Source organism: Epinephelus fuscoguttatus, linkage group LG12, assembly GCF_011397635.1.
Source record: "Epinephelus fuscoguttatus linkage group LG12, E.fuscoguttatus.final_Chr_v1".
Taxonomy (NCBI): Eukaryota; Metazoa; Chordata; class Actinopteri; order Perciformes; family Serranidae; genus Epinephelus; species Epinephelus fuscoguttatus.
The window spans coordinates 19,497,579-19,514,991 of record NC_064763.1 but is presented as its reverse complement, the minus strand read 5'-3'; the positions used below and the strand labels follow the sequence as shown (position 1 = coordinate 19,514,991).

Sequence of the window (17,413 nt, the reverse complement as noted above, 5' to 3'; positions counted from 1 at the left end):
ATTCATATCTTAGTCCAATCTAAACCCCATCTTTAAATGCTTCACCATAACCTTCAGAGTAACCTAAACCTAATCCCACATTTAACCTCTCACCCGAATGCTGAAGTAGTGCTTTTTAAGAAGCAGGACGAAAAATGTCTTCATTTTTGAGGATTTGCACTGCGTCTTTCTGCACATGAAACTGACATCTGGCCTTTGTAAGAACAAATATCCAACAAAACACACACGAGATATTACCAAGGCCAGGTACAGCTGTATGCATACGTACATGCAGATGCAGCATCCATGCAGTTAGTCACATTCACAGCTGTTGTTGTTTTTTTTAAACAGTTGTTGCTGCCAAAAGTCCATGTGAAAGGGGAACAATGAGCAGAGGAAATAATACTGGAAAGATAAGCCTTTCCATCTGAAAACTAACTAATGAAGCTTATGTTATTGTCTGATGCCATGTGAGAAACACCCACGTCACAAGGACAGCACTGAATTATGTTTGAAGAAGGGATGCGACAAAGTATTAATGTGGTAATATATCCTATTACTGATCGTGTAACAGATTCCCCCTCCAATTTGAGTTACCAGAGGCTCCACTAACCCCTAATGGTGGCGCTATTTAAATAAACAAGAGTAAATAAATGTAAGTTAAATAACTTGCGGTGAAGAATAAACTCACAGGAAGAAAATGGCGAACAGTACAGAGACACCATCATCATTCAGTCCAAAGTCTGGGCCCACTTCGGTTTTAACAACAGACATAGGTCAAACAAAACCGAGACAGAAAATGTGATATGTAGGAACTGTTCTGTCGAGGTTAAGAACTCGGGCAACACGACGAACATGTCATAGCCACCTGATTTGTCATCACCCTGAACTGCTGTTGCTATCACAACTGTAAGTTGTGTGTGTGTTAAGGCTTGGCCATTCTTTCTGCACTGAATGTCCGTTGACAGCTGCAGTCACACGGACGCGTCACACAATTGTTCCATTTATGGTACAATTGCAAGTCCGTGGCAGCCCCTAGCAGCAGAAACGATGGAGGAACTGTGAGGTGAGCTCACCATCTTCCTATTGCCAACATTGGGTCAAACTGAAACTAATAATACGACTCTGGGTCCAGAGTGAATGTCTGTTGAATATCCAACCGAAAACTAACTTCACCGCAGTGCTATAGCCGCAGCTGACTTGACTACAGTGTTTTGAACGGGACTTGAGTGTGGAACAAGAGATTATAGTTTGTAATTGGAGCATGCACAGCCAACATGCTTGCTATCTGCACAGCAACAAAAAATGGGCTGTATGCAGACGTCTGCTTTGGGGACCATGCGGTCCCTCACGGACACGGACAGATGACGATATATCACATCATAGGCTAAGACTAAGACGAATTCCTGATTTGTGCCTTTATATGTGTATTTTTTCTTGTCAGTTACACAGATATCGTGATTAATCATAGATGATTGTGTTGCAATAAAACAAGTATTGCAGGCGACATATTGTGATAGTATCGTACTATGAGTTACTATGTGATTTCCAGCCCTAGTTTGAAGCAGCACCTATATGCATCTCCTTTACAGCAACTTCCACAAGTTGCGTATTTCATTTAGATGAGCTGCTGGTCTTTTATGTGAAACTGTTTTCATTTGCTACTGGTATTGGGTTTGTAAAAAAAAAAAAAAAAAAAGTATCCTGATTCCCTACTTTCACAGAAAGATATTAATAGGAAATTTAACAGGGAAAATCAAGGCTTTTCAATGGGAGTCTCAAAGCAAAATCTAAAATGTCAAACATCTACTGTAAATGTTTTTTAAAAAAGTTATATCCTTGGCTACAAATACAAAGTGTGATTAAATCCTTTAGACATGCACCTCTGTTATAATAGGACAGCATTGCCAGAAGCAGCAGATGCGGTGTGTGCACTCTGCGGTGTGTGCACTCTACTGTATGTGCAGACATGTGCTGAATGTTCTGCACATGTGTGTGTGCATATGTGTGTGTGCTGGTGCATCCGGCATGAATCCTCTGTGTGTGTGTGTGTGTGTGTGTGTGTGTGTGTGTGTGTGTGTGTGTGTGTGTGTGTGTGCCCCCCAGGGACCAGGTCATGGTCTTTTGTTAATCCTGTGTCAGAGTAGATATGGGGCTCTTCCCCCCCGTCTAACTATGACCTATAGGTGCTTGAGGCAATGTGAGAATACAGCAGAAACTACACTTCCTCAGTGCCGGCACCTCACTGGACTCTACTGTCAGCTGAGATCATGCTAACAGCGCTGTAACCCTGCAGGTTGATGTATTGATTCAGATGGGTTTGTGACAGTTTGAAGGCCAGATTTGACTCAGATCTCAACGCTCTGGAATCGTTGGTAACACCCACGTTTCAGCGTTTCAGCTGTGGAAGCATTTGCCTTTGATAACATGATCTTTATATCATCTGTTTGTTTTCTCCTACTCATAACTCAGCCTGTCTGGAGGTCTCAGACAACATTTTGACCTAGAGCTCACTGTAAACACCTCCTCACTCACACATTACCCTGTAACTCTGGGAAGTTAAAGAAGTAAACTCTAACAGATGGAGGTCATTGTAGCCCTTAGACTAAATTCTAACAGGATGTTGCTTCTAATGGCTGGCAAGTAAAGAGTGCGACTCCGTAGCCTCAGGGCCACGCAGCCAGCCACTTTCTGGTCCCCTATATCCTCGACATGCAGCCCGGGCCCCACGGAGAAAGCGACATGCCAGAGGTCATATCTCAGCACTAGGAAATAACTAACAGAGAGAGGAAGAACAACAAAACAGGCATTCCCCTTGTACCACTGGCATTCCTAATATCACTTCCCCACGAACAGATAGGATTTGTTTGCTGATGGACGCTCACGAAAAGGAAAAATAGAGCCACTTCCAACACACACAAACACATGAACACACGGCATCGCATCGTCACAGCGAAGTGATTAATGACCGCTGTCCACTGTGTCTGAAATCACACTGGAGAGACTCCGGTTCACCAAACACCAGGAATTCCTCCCGGGGACGTCCAGTAAAGTCAAATATATTATTACACACCAGTGGGGAGGATCGAGGGAGGAAGTCTAAAGACGGAGGGAAGGGAGGAGGCACCAAAGCAGTATGTGATTCAGTTAGCAAGGAAATTTTATTATTTTATATATTATCTAATCTGACCAGATTTGTCCAACTGAGACTAAACATGCCTTTCAAAGGAAACCATGCCAAGAAAACGCTCAGGATAAGCATGTGGATCAAGCATACAAGGATTCAAAAAATCTGAACACAAACTCACACAAAATAAACATAAAGCATTCATATAGAATTCATTTTGCTGCCAGAAAGTCCCTTTTTTCAGTTTTCATCTAACTCAGCTCAGATCTACAGGGACAGACCGCCGCTGCTATCGTTTCTGCACCAACAATAAAAATGTAAGCAGTACGTGTCTTGGACAGAAATAAGGAATTGCAGAGAAAGAGGAGACAGAACGCCATTTTTTATCACTCAGCCAGCGGCAGCAGCGTAAACTGAAGCAGTCCTCTACACTAAACAGGATGAAATAAATTACAGTCCTGGTGGAATATGCAGGCCAAAATCAGTACCCTGTCTGTCCATCAGGACGGAGGGTCCAGAATAAACAGACACAAACCAGACAGATTCACACAAGGGCTGGAGAGGCACGGTTTGTGGCACTAATTGTGCTTCCCCCTCTGGCTTGTAACAATTTGTTTTTGTGTTGTTTTTAAATGAGCTCATGCTGACTTCTCCTCTTGCACCTTGTGCCCAACGCTTTGGGTTCTTTTGTTTAATTTTGTTGTACATATAAATCAAATTTAATCATCTCTATCTCAGCAGTCCTCCTCATATTTCTTCACTTTGCTTAATCAGGCCGTTTCTTCCGTCAGCACATCCCTCTCCTGCTCCCCTCGGTGGCACATCTGTTGAAGGGTCATGTCCGTGAAACTAACACAGCAAACCGAATATGACAGGAACCATAATCAACACACCCACTCACTTTAGCGTCCATTGAAAAGACTGATTACTGAAACATGAAATCTGCTTTCGTTTAGCTAATATTCAACTCTGTGTGCACTGGACAAAAAGATGAAAAAGAAGTGACAGTGAGTTGAGAGCTGGAGTAAATCTGTCACTCTTCCCCCCCTTCCCTCATAAAAAAAAATTGCCTTTCTCTTTCCGTCTCATCTACCCTTCAGTCTGATCTCTTAACATGCGATTTCTGGCTCTGTATGTAGATACAAAAATATATAATTTCTAAAAAGACAAAAGCTGCATCTCACCGGAAATTCCCCGTCTTTATGAGTGAGAATACGTGCATCTCGGCCTGCCAGCTCTTTAACTGCAAGGTCTAGACACAGACAACCTCAAAATATAAAGAAAGGACTCTTGTTAAAAGGAGGAAACAACCAATAAACATATAGCTACAATGATGCGATGAAGTAATAGGAAGTTCTTTGCTCTTTCGTCCTGTCTATTTCTCTTTTTTAAACACCGCTTGTCCTTTCTTTTATTCCTGTTGAGGGATCTTTTAATAGCAGACTGACGTATACGTCTTTCATCTTTGAGCGATCCACCACCACCAGTGTCTACACTGTTTCCTTGGATTGCAAAGCGGGGGCCTCCGAGCAGGTGTCAGCAGCACATGACGTCTTTTATACCCTCCAGTTAAATGGTCACATTTGTGGGCTATTTGTGCGAAGAGAAAAGGGGAAGTTACTGCAGCCTAAAGACTCTAGTTAAAGCTTTGTATACGCATTTTGCTTTGTGTATACAGCCTGTTTTTAACACAAAGACAGAACTAAAATGGAGTCCATCTGACCTCTGTTTTTTTGAGTTGAAATGACCGTCGTCTTTACACGCAGCCCTGTCAAAAGCACTCTATTAGAGAAGGCCACGAGGTCAGCGGGAGCTTCTTGTGAAAACGATAGCGAGCATGTATATTTAAGCATGTTATAGCATACTGGACGCCTCTCTCTTCCCTCCTGGGTCCATTGTATTAAATGTAGAAGTATAAAGGAGGACACAGCAATGCAGGTGGGTGGTCGTGCTCAGCTTTACTGTGGTTCATGAGAATACGGCGGGAAGAGTCATAGTGACTGGCTGACCTGCTGTAATGTATACACAGGCTGAGGTCTCCACATGTGTTGGCCTGCCTGTTTAGACATCCTAATTAATACTCCAAATCTGCAAAACAACAGTTCTGGCTCACATGTTGGAGGCGAGGCTTGGCCAGTACGTACACCCCTGTTTTTATGGTGGGTGGGTGTGGGTGGGGGGATGCTTTTGAGTTTCACAATGTCTTTAATGTGCAATTTCAAACGGCATGGGACCATAAATCATCTGGGCCTGCTTTTAAAAAAAACACCTGCCTTGCAACTGTCAAGGCTCTAATGGCAGTGGTTAGTATATAAATCACAGTGAGCTGTAATTTTCAATATCTGAGAAATGATTACACTGAGCATCTGTCAGTGAATGCTATTTTAATGACCGCTGCTGCACTTAAGACCCCAGTATAACCGTTTCGCCATCTTGGTCCACGCCGTTAAAGCGTCTCCTGAGTGATGTGGCGGTTGCGCGTTCTGTCATGCTGGGTTTTCATCACAGCTTTTAAGAATATCCAGGGGTCTGCTGACCCCAGCTCCCAACCCCTGGGCTCTCGTTTTTTTCACCTTCCTTTTGTTTTCTTCCATTGTTTTAATCACGAGCAGAGATGGAAAAGAGGAGCTCAATCTGACTAGCACCATATAGTGTTCACGAGCCAAAAACCTAAGCCAGAGCAGGCCATCACATCATCCCAAATGCACTCTCTAAAAAATGAAATGCTATCTGACCTTAAATCACAAGATTATAACACCTATTTAGGACTAATATTCCCATCTCATGGCAGTCTCTGGTCAACACCAATTTTCATAATCATAGCTGCACTAACAAGACGACGAGTCTACAGCCATGCAAGCAGCTCTGTGGAGCTTTACTGAAGCAAAACGGTGCTTTGAGTTAAACCTCATGATGACAACGCTAACATACTTCTGCTCAGCAGAAATAATATTCACAGTGGTAGTTGATAAAGTGGGCAACTATGAAGCAGATTGGCAGGTTACAGAGAAGGAAGCAGGTATACTCTCCTATTTACTGTAATTGCTTTGTGGCTGAATGGTGGGTATACTGTAAATTTTTGGCTCATGGTCCAAAAGTGGGTCACGGGCTTATTCCCAATGGACTGCAATTGACTCACGGACAGCTACTCTACAGAGACAGCAAACTAGCTCAATGACATGTCCACATGAAAATATGATGGTGACTGTATTAAAGGGTGGGACCTCAAACTAATGACTAAGGAGAAATCTGGACCCCGTGGCTGGACCAGTTGGGAACCACTGCTGTTAACGACCAGAAGAAGAGGTGGATTATACCTTATATACCTGCATACACCTTCCACCACACCCCTGATTATTCACCATGTTCACCATCTTACTTTAGCATGCTAGCTTGCTAGCAGTTGGATTAGTACCCAACACAAATATATGGAGCTAAAGCAGTGAAAGTTAAGTTTTGGAATCGAAAATAAGATTTAGGACACATTGGCTGTGGAAAAAAACTTCCACTGAAAAATAAAACACAGGCAATAATTATTATATTTTGATTTTTTTTCTTTCTGATGTGTTTCTCAATGACAATCATCTAATTTTTCTCTTCATGTCACTCTTTTTTCATACTTTTACTAAGGAGAGAATGTGTCTTTTGGACGCACAGTCCCTCAAAAGTATGACAAAGAATAAAAATAACAGGATTTTCATTGAAAAAAACATCAGAATGCAAAAAATATTGATATTCAATTGAGTATTTTTAATGCCTGTGTCTCATTTTTCAGTGGAACCTTTTTTAGTGTCAGTGCTTCCTTATTCAATTTAATGTTCAACTTTCCATACAAGTACAGCTGGGGTTGATGGTGATGTCATTGGTTTTTCAGATATTTGATCATAAAGTAAAGTATGTAACAAATTAAAAATTGAATCTGATAATGGTGCTAGATTAAATGTCCATTATCAACCCTTACCCTAAGGAGGACATGAATGTGTGCAACATTTCACTTCAAAACCACAAACGTCAACCTCATGGCGGCACTCGGAGTAAATACTGGTGATATCCAAAGTCAGCAGGATTCATCTTCTTGTGACCATTAATGTCCGTGCAACATGCCGCTGGCTTGGCTAAAAAGACAGCAAGAGCTAATAATGAATAAAACCTGGTACAGGTACATTCATCCCCCCCCTACTCAATCTATGAAAAAGAATGCAATATTATTAGATGTTCTCAGCTGGCTGGCTCATTCCCCTTCAACCTACAACATCCCTCAGAACGCCATTCGGCACAGATGCTTCTTGTTATCTTTTTAATGAACTATGAACAAAGACTGCTCGAATAGGCCGCGCAACAGCAGGGCTCCAAGATGAAGGGCTGCTTATGCAACTAACCTGTCAGCCTAGGAGAGACTCCTCGACTTCTTCAGAGCTATTATAAACACAGCATTCCTGCCATTGTCCTTGAGTGATTTGGCAGAAAACCTCATAAGACAAGCAAACAGTCAGTCCAGTCCCAGAGTGCCTTTGTAGTTGACATACGGACCTAAATAATGAGCAACTCATTGGAATTTGATTTAACCTCTCTGGCTGTATGAAGAACACAGTAAGTATGCAACTGAACCTCTACCAAACATGTGCTTATCACACTGCTTGAATAATGATTTATTCTATAGTGCCAGACAATGTGCAGACTCTTATACCCAGTAGGACATCATACAATGATCATACTTAATCCTCATTGTAATATGAACACACAAACTTAAAATTGCACCAAAAATAAATGCACCTGAAGCTGAAATCTGTTATTTTAAAATGACATTACTCTGTACTGTACCACAGAGTATGGGGGAACAAAAAAGGGGTAAGATAGAAAGCTTGCCCAAGGCCCGAATTAGACAGAGCGCAGTAAGTCTGATCTGTACTTTAATAATCTGCATAAAAACTGACTAGAACTCAACACAGGAAAACAGAGATCCGTGTGGGTACCTGAGACCTTCAGGTGAGGAGAGATCAAAGGGACTACCTGGTTGATGGACGGTTCAGGGCTTGTTTTAGGATGAGTCACAAACAGTTTGACAATCTACTGTCAATCATCTGGCCTATTCGTTGAGGCAGCATTTTTTTCAGACATGTCTTGCAGCTTGCCCAGTAGGCGAAGGATAAAATTGAGCTGACGTTCCAACTTGTTGTCATCGCCACCACAGAGGGCCAACTCTCTCATTTCATCCAAATGGACAATTGGAAAAAACAGTAATGATACCGGATGTTGAAGTCTCTTGAGGTATTTGGGGCAATCCTGAAAAAATGCGAGGCACACGGAGCTTAAAAACACCAGGCATTCAGTGACAACAATGCAGCGAACAAAATGTGTCACTCTTATTGAAAACCATTACAAAAAGCCACCTCAGGCTGCTTAAATGAACTCTGTTTGATCTGTGCCCATGTATGTAATTTTGGTGAACTCACCATTTAACTATAGATACCTAATCACCTTATGTGATTGCCAAATTCGACTTTTGAGTGTGTGTACGCCTTCCTATATTATGTGCCTATTATGTGCCGGCAGGATGTTTAACCTGCCTGGGAGCCTCACGGTGCTTTTCCCCGTCATTTCCGTGCAGGACAGGGTAGTTTGGGTGCAGTTACCCCCTCTCCTCCTGTGCACATGGTCCATGTTAAGAGACATGAAACCGCTGAAGCCCCGGAACAATAACCTCTTTTCTTGGAGCTCACAGGTTCCTCTCGTCTTAAGCTGGCCTCCCTCCCTGGGCACTCACATTCACTACCTCCACCAACGGTTTATTTTGTGTTTGAACCAAGCAGTGATGTGTAAATCCCACTTACATCCTTTTTTCCTTTAGCCGTGATAAAGAACAAAAAAAAAAAAAAAAAAACTGATTTGCCTCAATACTTTGGGGCGAACGACTATATGAGGCAGTGCTTGCTTTTAATGGTTGGGCTCTGGTCTCAATCAGACACTGGACATCTGGATCACATCTCCCGAGTTCTCCCCCATGCAATCAGAAACACTGGAACCGGGCTCTCCGCAGGACGAAATGTGGGTGCAACATGTCGTTAGAGTCGACTGATTTCAGAGAACGTCTCTGACAGGGAAGGGGATGATTTTGAGATCCTGAAAAAGGCCAAATCATACAGAGTGCCAAACAGACCGGTCATACTCCACACCTTCCTTTCAAACATTCAGACAGAGCCAGTTTCAAACTCTGGCCTGCACGAGGGTAACAAGGTTCAAACCAACATGTGTCTTTTCTTGTGGCAAAATATCAGACTATATGAAATAAGGCAGCCATTGCTCTAACCTGCAGGTGTAAAGGAGTAAAGCAATATTTGCTGAACTGAAATGGTGAAATATATTCATCTTCTTCACACCACATCGAAGGCCCAACGCTTGTAACATGCACATTTGACAGACTAAGGGGTTTTTCTTGCTTAATTATACCCAGGTCTCTATGAAATGAACATGGGGGATTTTATGATGGATAATAACAGGGATGTTTTAGCTCCTGAAACCTGGATCCACAGAGAAGGCGACGCTGAGCCTTACTTTAAGGACGTATGGAGTCACCTAAAAACAGCACAAGGATTCATCACATTGCAAAAGTCGGGGCTGGGACAATTACCATTTAACAGGAGCCTACAGTGGAACATGCAACTAAAATAACATGGAGGTTCCTATGTGCACGCCATTATAACTGACTGACTGCTTGCTAATCCTACCACACTTTGAGAAACTGATCCCATGCCACCTCACTTATCACTACTGGCTGCCTCTTTCCGACACTTTAATCACCCCTTCTTTGTACACTTTTAGAGCTCGCCTAGTTGCTTTCCGTCTCCCCACACATCATTTTTGCTGTGTGTCTGCAGCCCGCTGGGACCTCAGGGGTCATAAACATGTGAAGGACGGGGGGGGAGGGTGAAAGTTTGCTGGAGCGTTTGGCCCTACTCAGGGACACCTCAGGGCGCTGCAGGATTGTTGTGCCTGCTCAACAGCCACACAGCCGCAGGTTTATTTTTTGTTGCTGGATGCTGGTGTAAATATCCTGCATGGTAGGACTGGGAATGTGTAAAGGGACTCCCAGTGAGCCTCTCCAGCTGTTGTCATGACATAATCACCCACACAGAGAGATGGCCGATCAATCACTGTGTTGTCTGATAATGTCTTTCTTTTTCTCCCACACTTTCTCCCAGCTGTTTGTCTTTTTAAGTGTGACACATGGGGATGTGAAAGTGTCTTATTAACACATCAGTCCCATGCGCCTCCACAAAGGAAAAGCAGTTAGCTGTTTTTAACTGAGAGTGCGGCACAAGGAGACACCGGTAAACACAGGAGTTTTTGGCCCTTACAGGGTTAGGCAGCATTAAAACCAAACCCAGCGCTGTGGTGATTAGCCGCAGGGTTGTGCTGCAGTGTTTCGGTGTCACTTCAATGGCCCATTTGTGGGGAAGTGGAGGGTGGAGAGAAAGACAATTTCCCCACCTTAGCAACTGAGTATTTGTCTTCTGTAAATTCATTTTTGCCAGCTTATAAGATCTGTAGAACTCCTCTTGGTTATCATAACTGTTGTATCTTTACTGCCACAAAAGACTAGTGAGCACAAACAAAGCGAGTGCTCTCCTTTGTGGCATAGTACACATAATCTAACAGTTAATAAATACTTTCATTCTTTTATTCACTATAATATATATCTATAAAACCAACTGTAATGCTTGTTCCCACTGGACTGCTAGCATCTTTACAGTCTCATCACCAGTTATGTGATTGGCCACCACAGTTAGCCTGAGTGTCAGACTGAAGTTCCCAGAACCTTCAGTCTGACATGGCTTCCATTGAAGGCGATTTACAAGGGGGAGGGAATTTGATTTTTCCCTAACCAATCAGTAGAGATCAACGACTCACCCAGAATGTGACGTCATTAGTATCCATGCCTCGGGGGTGCCGAAAACAAGCGAGCATTGGCCGTTTAAAAAGTCTCCATTGTTGTGCACGCCCAGCTGCATCGCCATTAAATCCAGTTTAGCAGCTTCCTTAATTTGGTCCTCCATGAACGCGAGTAGTGGCGAAATACCTCGATAGCATCGTTAATGTGGTCTGTAGGATCTGTAGCGGTCGCCATTGTTGCTATCCTCACCAGTTACCCACCGGCGTACAGCTTGACATCAGCGTGGTGCTAATTGGCTAATCGCTAGACCCCCGGCATTCATTGGTCCGTCCGTCGTTTGGACAAGATAAATCATAAATTCATTGAAGTATGCCAGACCAGTAATGCAAGCCTACTCAGTTGAGTGGGCAGGGTCTATGGTCTGGAACAAGGCTACACCACAGTGTGACGTCAGGTTGCGAATCTCCAAAAGTACCTTTGTCAAATTTTCGCCACGGGCGACTGCATTGTTTTTTCCCCAGTCCCACCGCCACAGCCTAGATGCACTACCAACTTTATTATGAATGAGAAGATTGGCATATTTGTTGTGATTATAGCCGGCTGATAAACATCTGCCGAACTACTCCATGAACAGCTAAACATAGAACATTAAAAGGTGAGAACAGAAACAAAGCATCGGTGAGGCTTTCTGGTCTGCACTCCTGTTATAATGGCCTGATTTAACATCACCATGTGGCCTGCAACTCTTCTTCCACCAATTTAAATAATTTACTATAATGAGCCTATTCTGCGTCTCAAACGACCCCCACTTGCTCCTTTACAGCCACCTAAAGAACACAGCAGGCTGCTCAAACTCAAAATACAAAGGCCCACACGTGGCCCCAAAGTGTCCAGATTTGTGCCGAATCCAAGCGATAAACACACAAAAACAACAAAAAGACTGAAATATCCTCCTGATATCAAGCCCTGCACAGCTAAAGCAAAATTTTGAGTGTAATATAAAAGCTGACAAGTGGAAGCATGACTCTGTGCTTTATTCTCCCCTTCCTGTGGCTTTGAACCTACCCAGACTACTCACTCTGACACTAAGGGGGCAATCATGCCCACATCCATGGCTATTAGTAACACTGCTGATTACAGCACAATCTTCCTCCTCACTTGCCCTGTCATCCTTATTGAGGAATGCCAATAATGCATGTAAGGTGCATACCTGAGCATGTGAGTCCCAAACGTGCAATTATGATATCGCAGCAGGGATTTTTGTATTCTGACTTGATGCATAGTTACAAGACCATAACAAATACAAATAATAATTTCATTACATTGGCCCTGGCTGTAATTACAGTGTCTGTACAATTCATGACCCTGACGGTGCCTCAGGTGACATCACATTCTCCGTTTATGATTTGTTTCTCTCAATGTCAACGCAGTGTTTTCATGGACAGTTGTCGATTCAACAAAAATGATATAATGCTATGAAGACAGGAAGCGGTTACAGCCCCAGGGCGTGACAGAGACAACGGCGCTAAATGGGCACTGTGATTTACAGTTTCAGCAGAGCTTCATTGTAGATTCTCTCAGCACTTGAATAAGTTGAAATAAGGGGAATTTGTTGTTACCATGGGCAAAACAAAACAGCTTAAGGAGACGGCACCACCTGTCCAAGCTATGCAGGTTACGTAGTTACAGAAGCTGGATACTACATTACATGAATGTGTAAAGGCACAATACAACTAGAAAGAAGAAGAGAAGAGGAGAAACTGCTTGCACTTAATGTGGTAAATGAGACAGAGCATACAAAAGCACTGGTGTTTACACACTCCAGTAAACAGGGTGTCTACAGACTACAGACAAAAAACTTAAATTTAATGCTTTTTAAGGGTTAGGGTTTTCAACATCAATTTAAACCACATTTAAGTCTGATTTTTTTCTTACTCTTTTCTTCTTTCCCTCTTTCTCCTTTCTTATCCTTTTCATATTTCTTATTCTTATTCTGAGGCTTGCTGAATCAGTGACATCTTTTAAATTGCTTCTTAAAACTGTTCAAAAAAGCCTTTATTTTGTGTTACTCTAATTGCTTGATTTGCTAAACCTCAGTGCAATCTACAGGGCAATTAGTTGCTGATTTTGCTTATCTGCTTCAGCAATGCAATTTAATCCTTTTTTTTTTTTTCATATTTTTAAAATTGTCTAGAGGACAGTATCATTATGCAGATATAAAGATTTATAAACATCAGAAATGTGGGCTTTGACACTGAAGAGCTTGACTAATTTTGATTTTAAAAAAACTTTAAAGATGGATAAATTAAATTAGATTACATGTTTGTGCCAATTAAGACCTCAAAATTCAAATTTAAGACTATTTAATGACATTAAAGGCCTAAAATTTATGAAATTGAATTTAAGATATTTTAAGACTTTTAAAGACCAGAAGAAATCCTGGTAAGATGCACCGATTGATGAGTGTATCAGTTTAAGTATTTAGAAATCCCCTAGTACCTTTTAATTAGCATACAGCCAGACGATGCAGTAAATATTTCAGCAAGAAATTTGGTTCCTCTCATTATTATAAAACATTTCAGCATTTCTGAGATAATGGGTCTAGGTTTGTCATATTTGGACAGTACAGTAGTTGTATCCAGGGGAGATAATATTAAGCTAATCACAGTTCACATATCAGGGGTGCAGGATCAGTGACCTTTAAAAATCTCTGAATCACTTCCCCTTCAAAAATGAAATATAATTAAAAAAAAAAAAAAAAAAAGAACAGGGCACTGCACTTAATTATGTGTGAAGGCTAAGTGACAGTGAATGATGATGGTTTTGGGTGACAAAGCAGTTTCAAATAATGTACAGCAGGCCTTAAAAGAAATGGACCGAGTGCACATTAAAGGCCCAGGATATTTCATCCAATCCAAATGCTCTTGTAATTGATTTGATTTGTGTGTAGATTAAATACTGTAGCTGCCACCAGTAAACAAAAGACAGGACACTGTAGTAAGATGCAGCTGAGAGACGTGAGGATGACGAATAGATATCCCTCATTTTTAGATACCTTTAATATATGAAAGTAAAGATTTGAAGGCATGCAGGGGAAGATTTTTAAAAGCAGGAGATTTTGTCGTGAGTTTAAGGTGTGGCGTTAAATAATGGCAGTGTGTTCAATAGATTATACCTTGATATTTCTTGTGGTTGAAATAGGAAAATCCTAAAAATCCAGTTTATGTGTTGCTACACATTCAAGTACAAGCAATGTGTACAATAAAAGTAAATATAAATGTGCAGCTTTATTTTGCCTCTGCTTTGCTTTTAACTTCAGTAACAACATCAACTTTTTTTTGAGTTCATAAATCACATTTTCAGTCACTTTATGGTAGTGTCATTGCTTTGCCAGTGTCAGTGATTGAATCTATGAAGGGAGCTTGTTCAAGCTAAAATGTGGTTTCAGAGTTGCTCATTAGGTTACATTCAATTAGACTTTGTTATATATCTAAATATACAATAATAAAACGATCAGTGCTGCCAAACTGTTGGGTCCAGCAATAGCTGGTAGAACTGAGATGTTTGTTTAAACTGTCAACTTCCCACTTTAACCCTGTTTACATGAGAGCATGGTGGAGAAGTTTGTTTTTAATTCTTCCTAAAAACAAATAACTTGTTTCTTGACTCACCGCAATCAGATTCTATCTAACAACAACAATTAGTCAGTTTTATGCCCCATCACTCAAGGTCACTCAAGGATTTAAAAATTAAAGGGTCACTTCATCGATTTTCAACCAGCTTTGTATCATATCAGTATGGGTCATATGTGTAAGTGAACTGTAACTACCCTCCATTTTGTCAGTGCCCATATCTCTCAGTGCAAATGCATCATCCGGTGGATTTATATTGGCTCTTAGGCTGTTGCTCAAACTACAGATTGTTCGCAACTCCCTACCAGAACTCATATTATGTCATCCACCAGCAGGAGTGTTTGCTGGTTGGTTGCGGCACAGTGAGTTCTGGTACTTGTAGGTACTTCTACCTCTTGAGCAAAAGTAAATGCCTCAGTCCTTTCCTCTGTTTCCTCTGCTCAAGTAACACTCATTTCAATAGCATTTGTGTCTTTCCAGTTTTATGAAAAGACCATCTTTCCAGGAGCAAAATACTTCCTTTGCTACAGCATTACAGCGCTACACTATTAAGTATTGTCTCACCTGAACATCAGTGCATGTTATCCAAACATTTTGGCAAAGTGGAACGCATCATACAGTCCACACAACCCAACAAAAAGGGATAACCTAGTTAAATCACAAGAGAATATCTGCTATCATTAATATATATAAGAAGGACATCTATAAATTTGTTGTTATTGAGTACCTTCCTAGGAAAATAAATGATCATAACCCATTACAATAAAGTCCCAGAGTAAAGAGAAACCTTGAATTAAGAGCAATTTGATTTGCGCAGGAAGACAAATGTACATCAGGATGTGTTATAAAGGCACTTGTGATCAACAAGATGCATGATATGATTGTGGTTTCTATTTAAAGGATTTACAGTGTGTGGTCAAAAGTGCATGATGCAAATACATTTAGGATGAGTCCAAGTTCACTTTTGTTAGTTAAACGGTGCATAATCTGGGCATAAAAGTAAGGTGCAATGAAAAAAAAAAGACTGTAATTAGTCCCTTAATTAATCATAGGTGTGTTTTGGGCCTAACACGAATTCAACCATTCAGGCTGTCATCTTCCATTCCCTTTAAAAAGCTAGGTGTGCCTGCACCTGGCACACTGCTAATTACATGACAGATTCAGCAAACTAGAGAAGCTAGCGGTTTTCCGCTAAGAGTAATGCAGTAAGAGCAGTAATATTACTGTAGCAAATGTTGTGGAACATTTAAGCAGCAAAACTAAAAACTGTAGAAACTAGAGGAAACAAGACTAAACTTTAAGCTTTTGAAATGATCAATGAAGTTATGCTGCTCGTTAAGCAGAAATGTGCACAGCGTTTCTCTTAATGGACAGCAGCTCTGCTCTACTCTCTGCTACGTTCTAATTTTAGAGATTGTAATGAATATTTTCCAAATTACTGATCATTTATTTCCTAAGTATTGAGCCTACTTACTCTCTCTCCTTCTCAGTGAGTCTGTCAGTGATTGTGTCCTTGATGGAGGAGCGTGAACCCTTGTGGATCACCGGATACCGAAGAGGGATCTGCAGGAAGCAGGAAATCATCAGGACCAGGTGTGACGTGTAACCCAGGGCGACTGCCACGCTCCCATCATCCTTTGCTGCAGGACACAGAGTAAAAAAGAAGGTCCAGTGATCACACATTAGATAAAAGCTTTGTTGAACAGATGAGAAATGTATTTATGGTTCCATCAATAGGCTTTAAGGTGATCTACTTAAACACACCAAAGCCCCTGAGCCTATAGTCTACCACAGATGAGTTAAACACAGCAGCATTTTAATCATCCAAAAGTCAGTATTTTATTACAACAACAAGAACTTCAAAGCACACAGCCAGTATTGTCTGTTTTGTTTCCACTTTCACTTTCTTTACACGGAAAAATAACATGTGTTTACGTAAACCACGTCCACATCATGTGAATCCAAACAAAAATGTATAAACATCCAACCAATGATAGTTTGGTTACCAAGTATTCACAGGAAGAAGAGCAGCTGCATTCATGTGGGAAAGCATTTTGAAAGTGATACAAAATATGGCACAGCACACAAAGCACCAGAAAACATTGGGTTGCAGTGGGATACCCAATTTCTTTCAGATATGTGCTTGAGAAGCAAAAGCATCACGTATAAGTATCCCCTCCGAGCCCAAATAACTTTTAGGGTGGAAAGCTGGATGCCTTTGTGAACATTTCTGACAGCAAACCATCTCGCTTTAAGTACGAGAAATGGTTTCAAGACAACGCACTAAGTGGTTTCACATTCTCTAACAGCGGCAGGACACTGCTTGAGGCAAAGACTTAAAATCACCGTGGTTTTTATCTTAATGCGTTTAAATAATAGACTATGGCAATAGTGAGTGGTGGACTCCTTGGCTCACACTGTCTTTTAACACAGAAAATCTGCTTTATATCATTACTTTTCCTGCATGTTCTAGACCATAGCACAAAAAGCACCTGGAGTAAACAGCTTCCTGGCCTCTGGTGCTTTTGGATGATACTACACACTAACAGTATTATCAGGTCAACTAAAGGACACCTTAAGGTGCAAGTGGAGACTGCTGATATCTTGTCAGGCTGAGCTGACAAGTTAAATGTAAAACACTGAAGGGCCTCAGCAGAGTGCCACCCTGTTCCACTTTGACCCCCGGTAGGATTAGGACTCTAACTAACCCTGACCCTGGTCTCTAATGTGGAACATCCTTCGCTGTAGGCCTTTTTAAACTGACCTCTACACCCATACAGACAG

The 17,413-nt window shown here is 41.5% G+C and overlaps 1 protein-coding gene across 1 annotated transcript in view; it reads right to left on the bottom strand.

The window, feature by feature from the left end:
* The window catches only part of uvrag (UV radiation resistance associated gene), a 125,229-nt gene that overhangs the window by 60,176 nt on the left and 47,640 nt on the right, over positions 1–17,413 (bottom strand). The window contains exon 12 of the mRNA XM_049593148.1: positions 16,104–16,269. Within this exon, the coding sequence (XP_049449105.1) occupies positions 16,104–16,269 (166 nt within the window). The remainder of the gene's footprint in view (positions 1–16,103; positions 16,270–17,413) is intronic.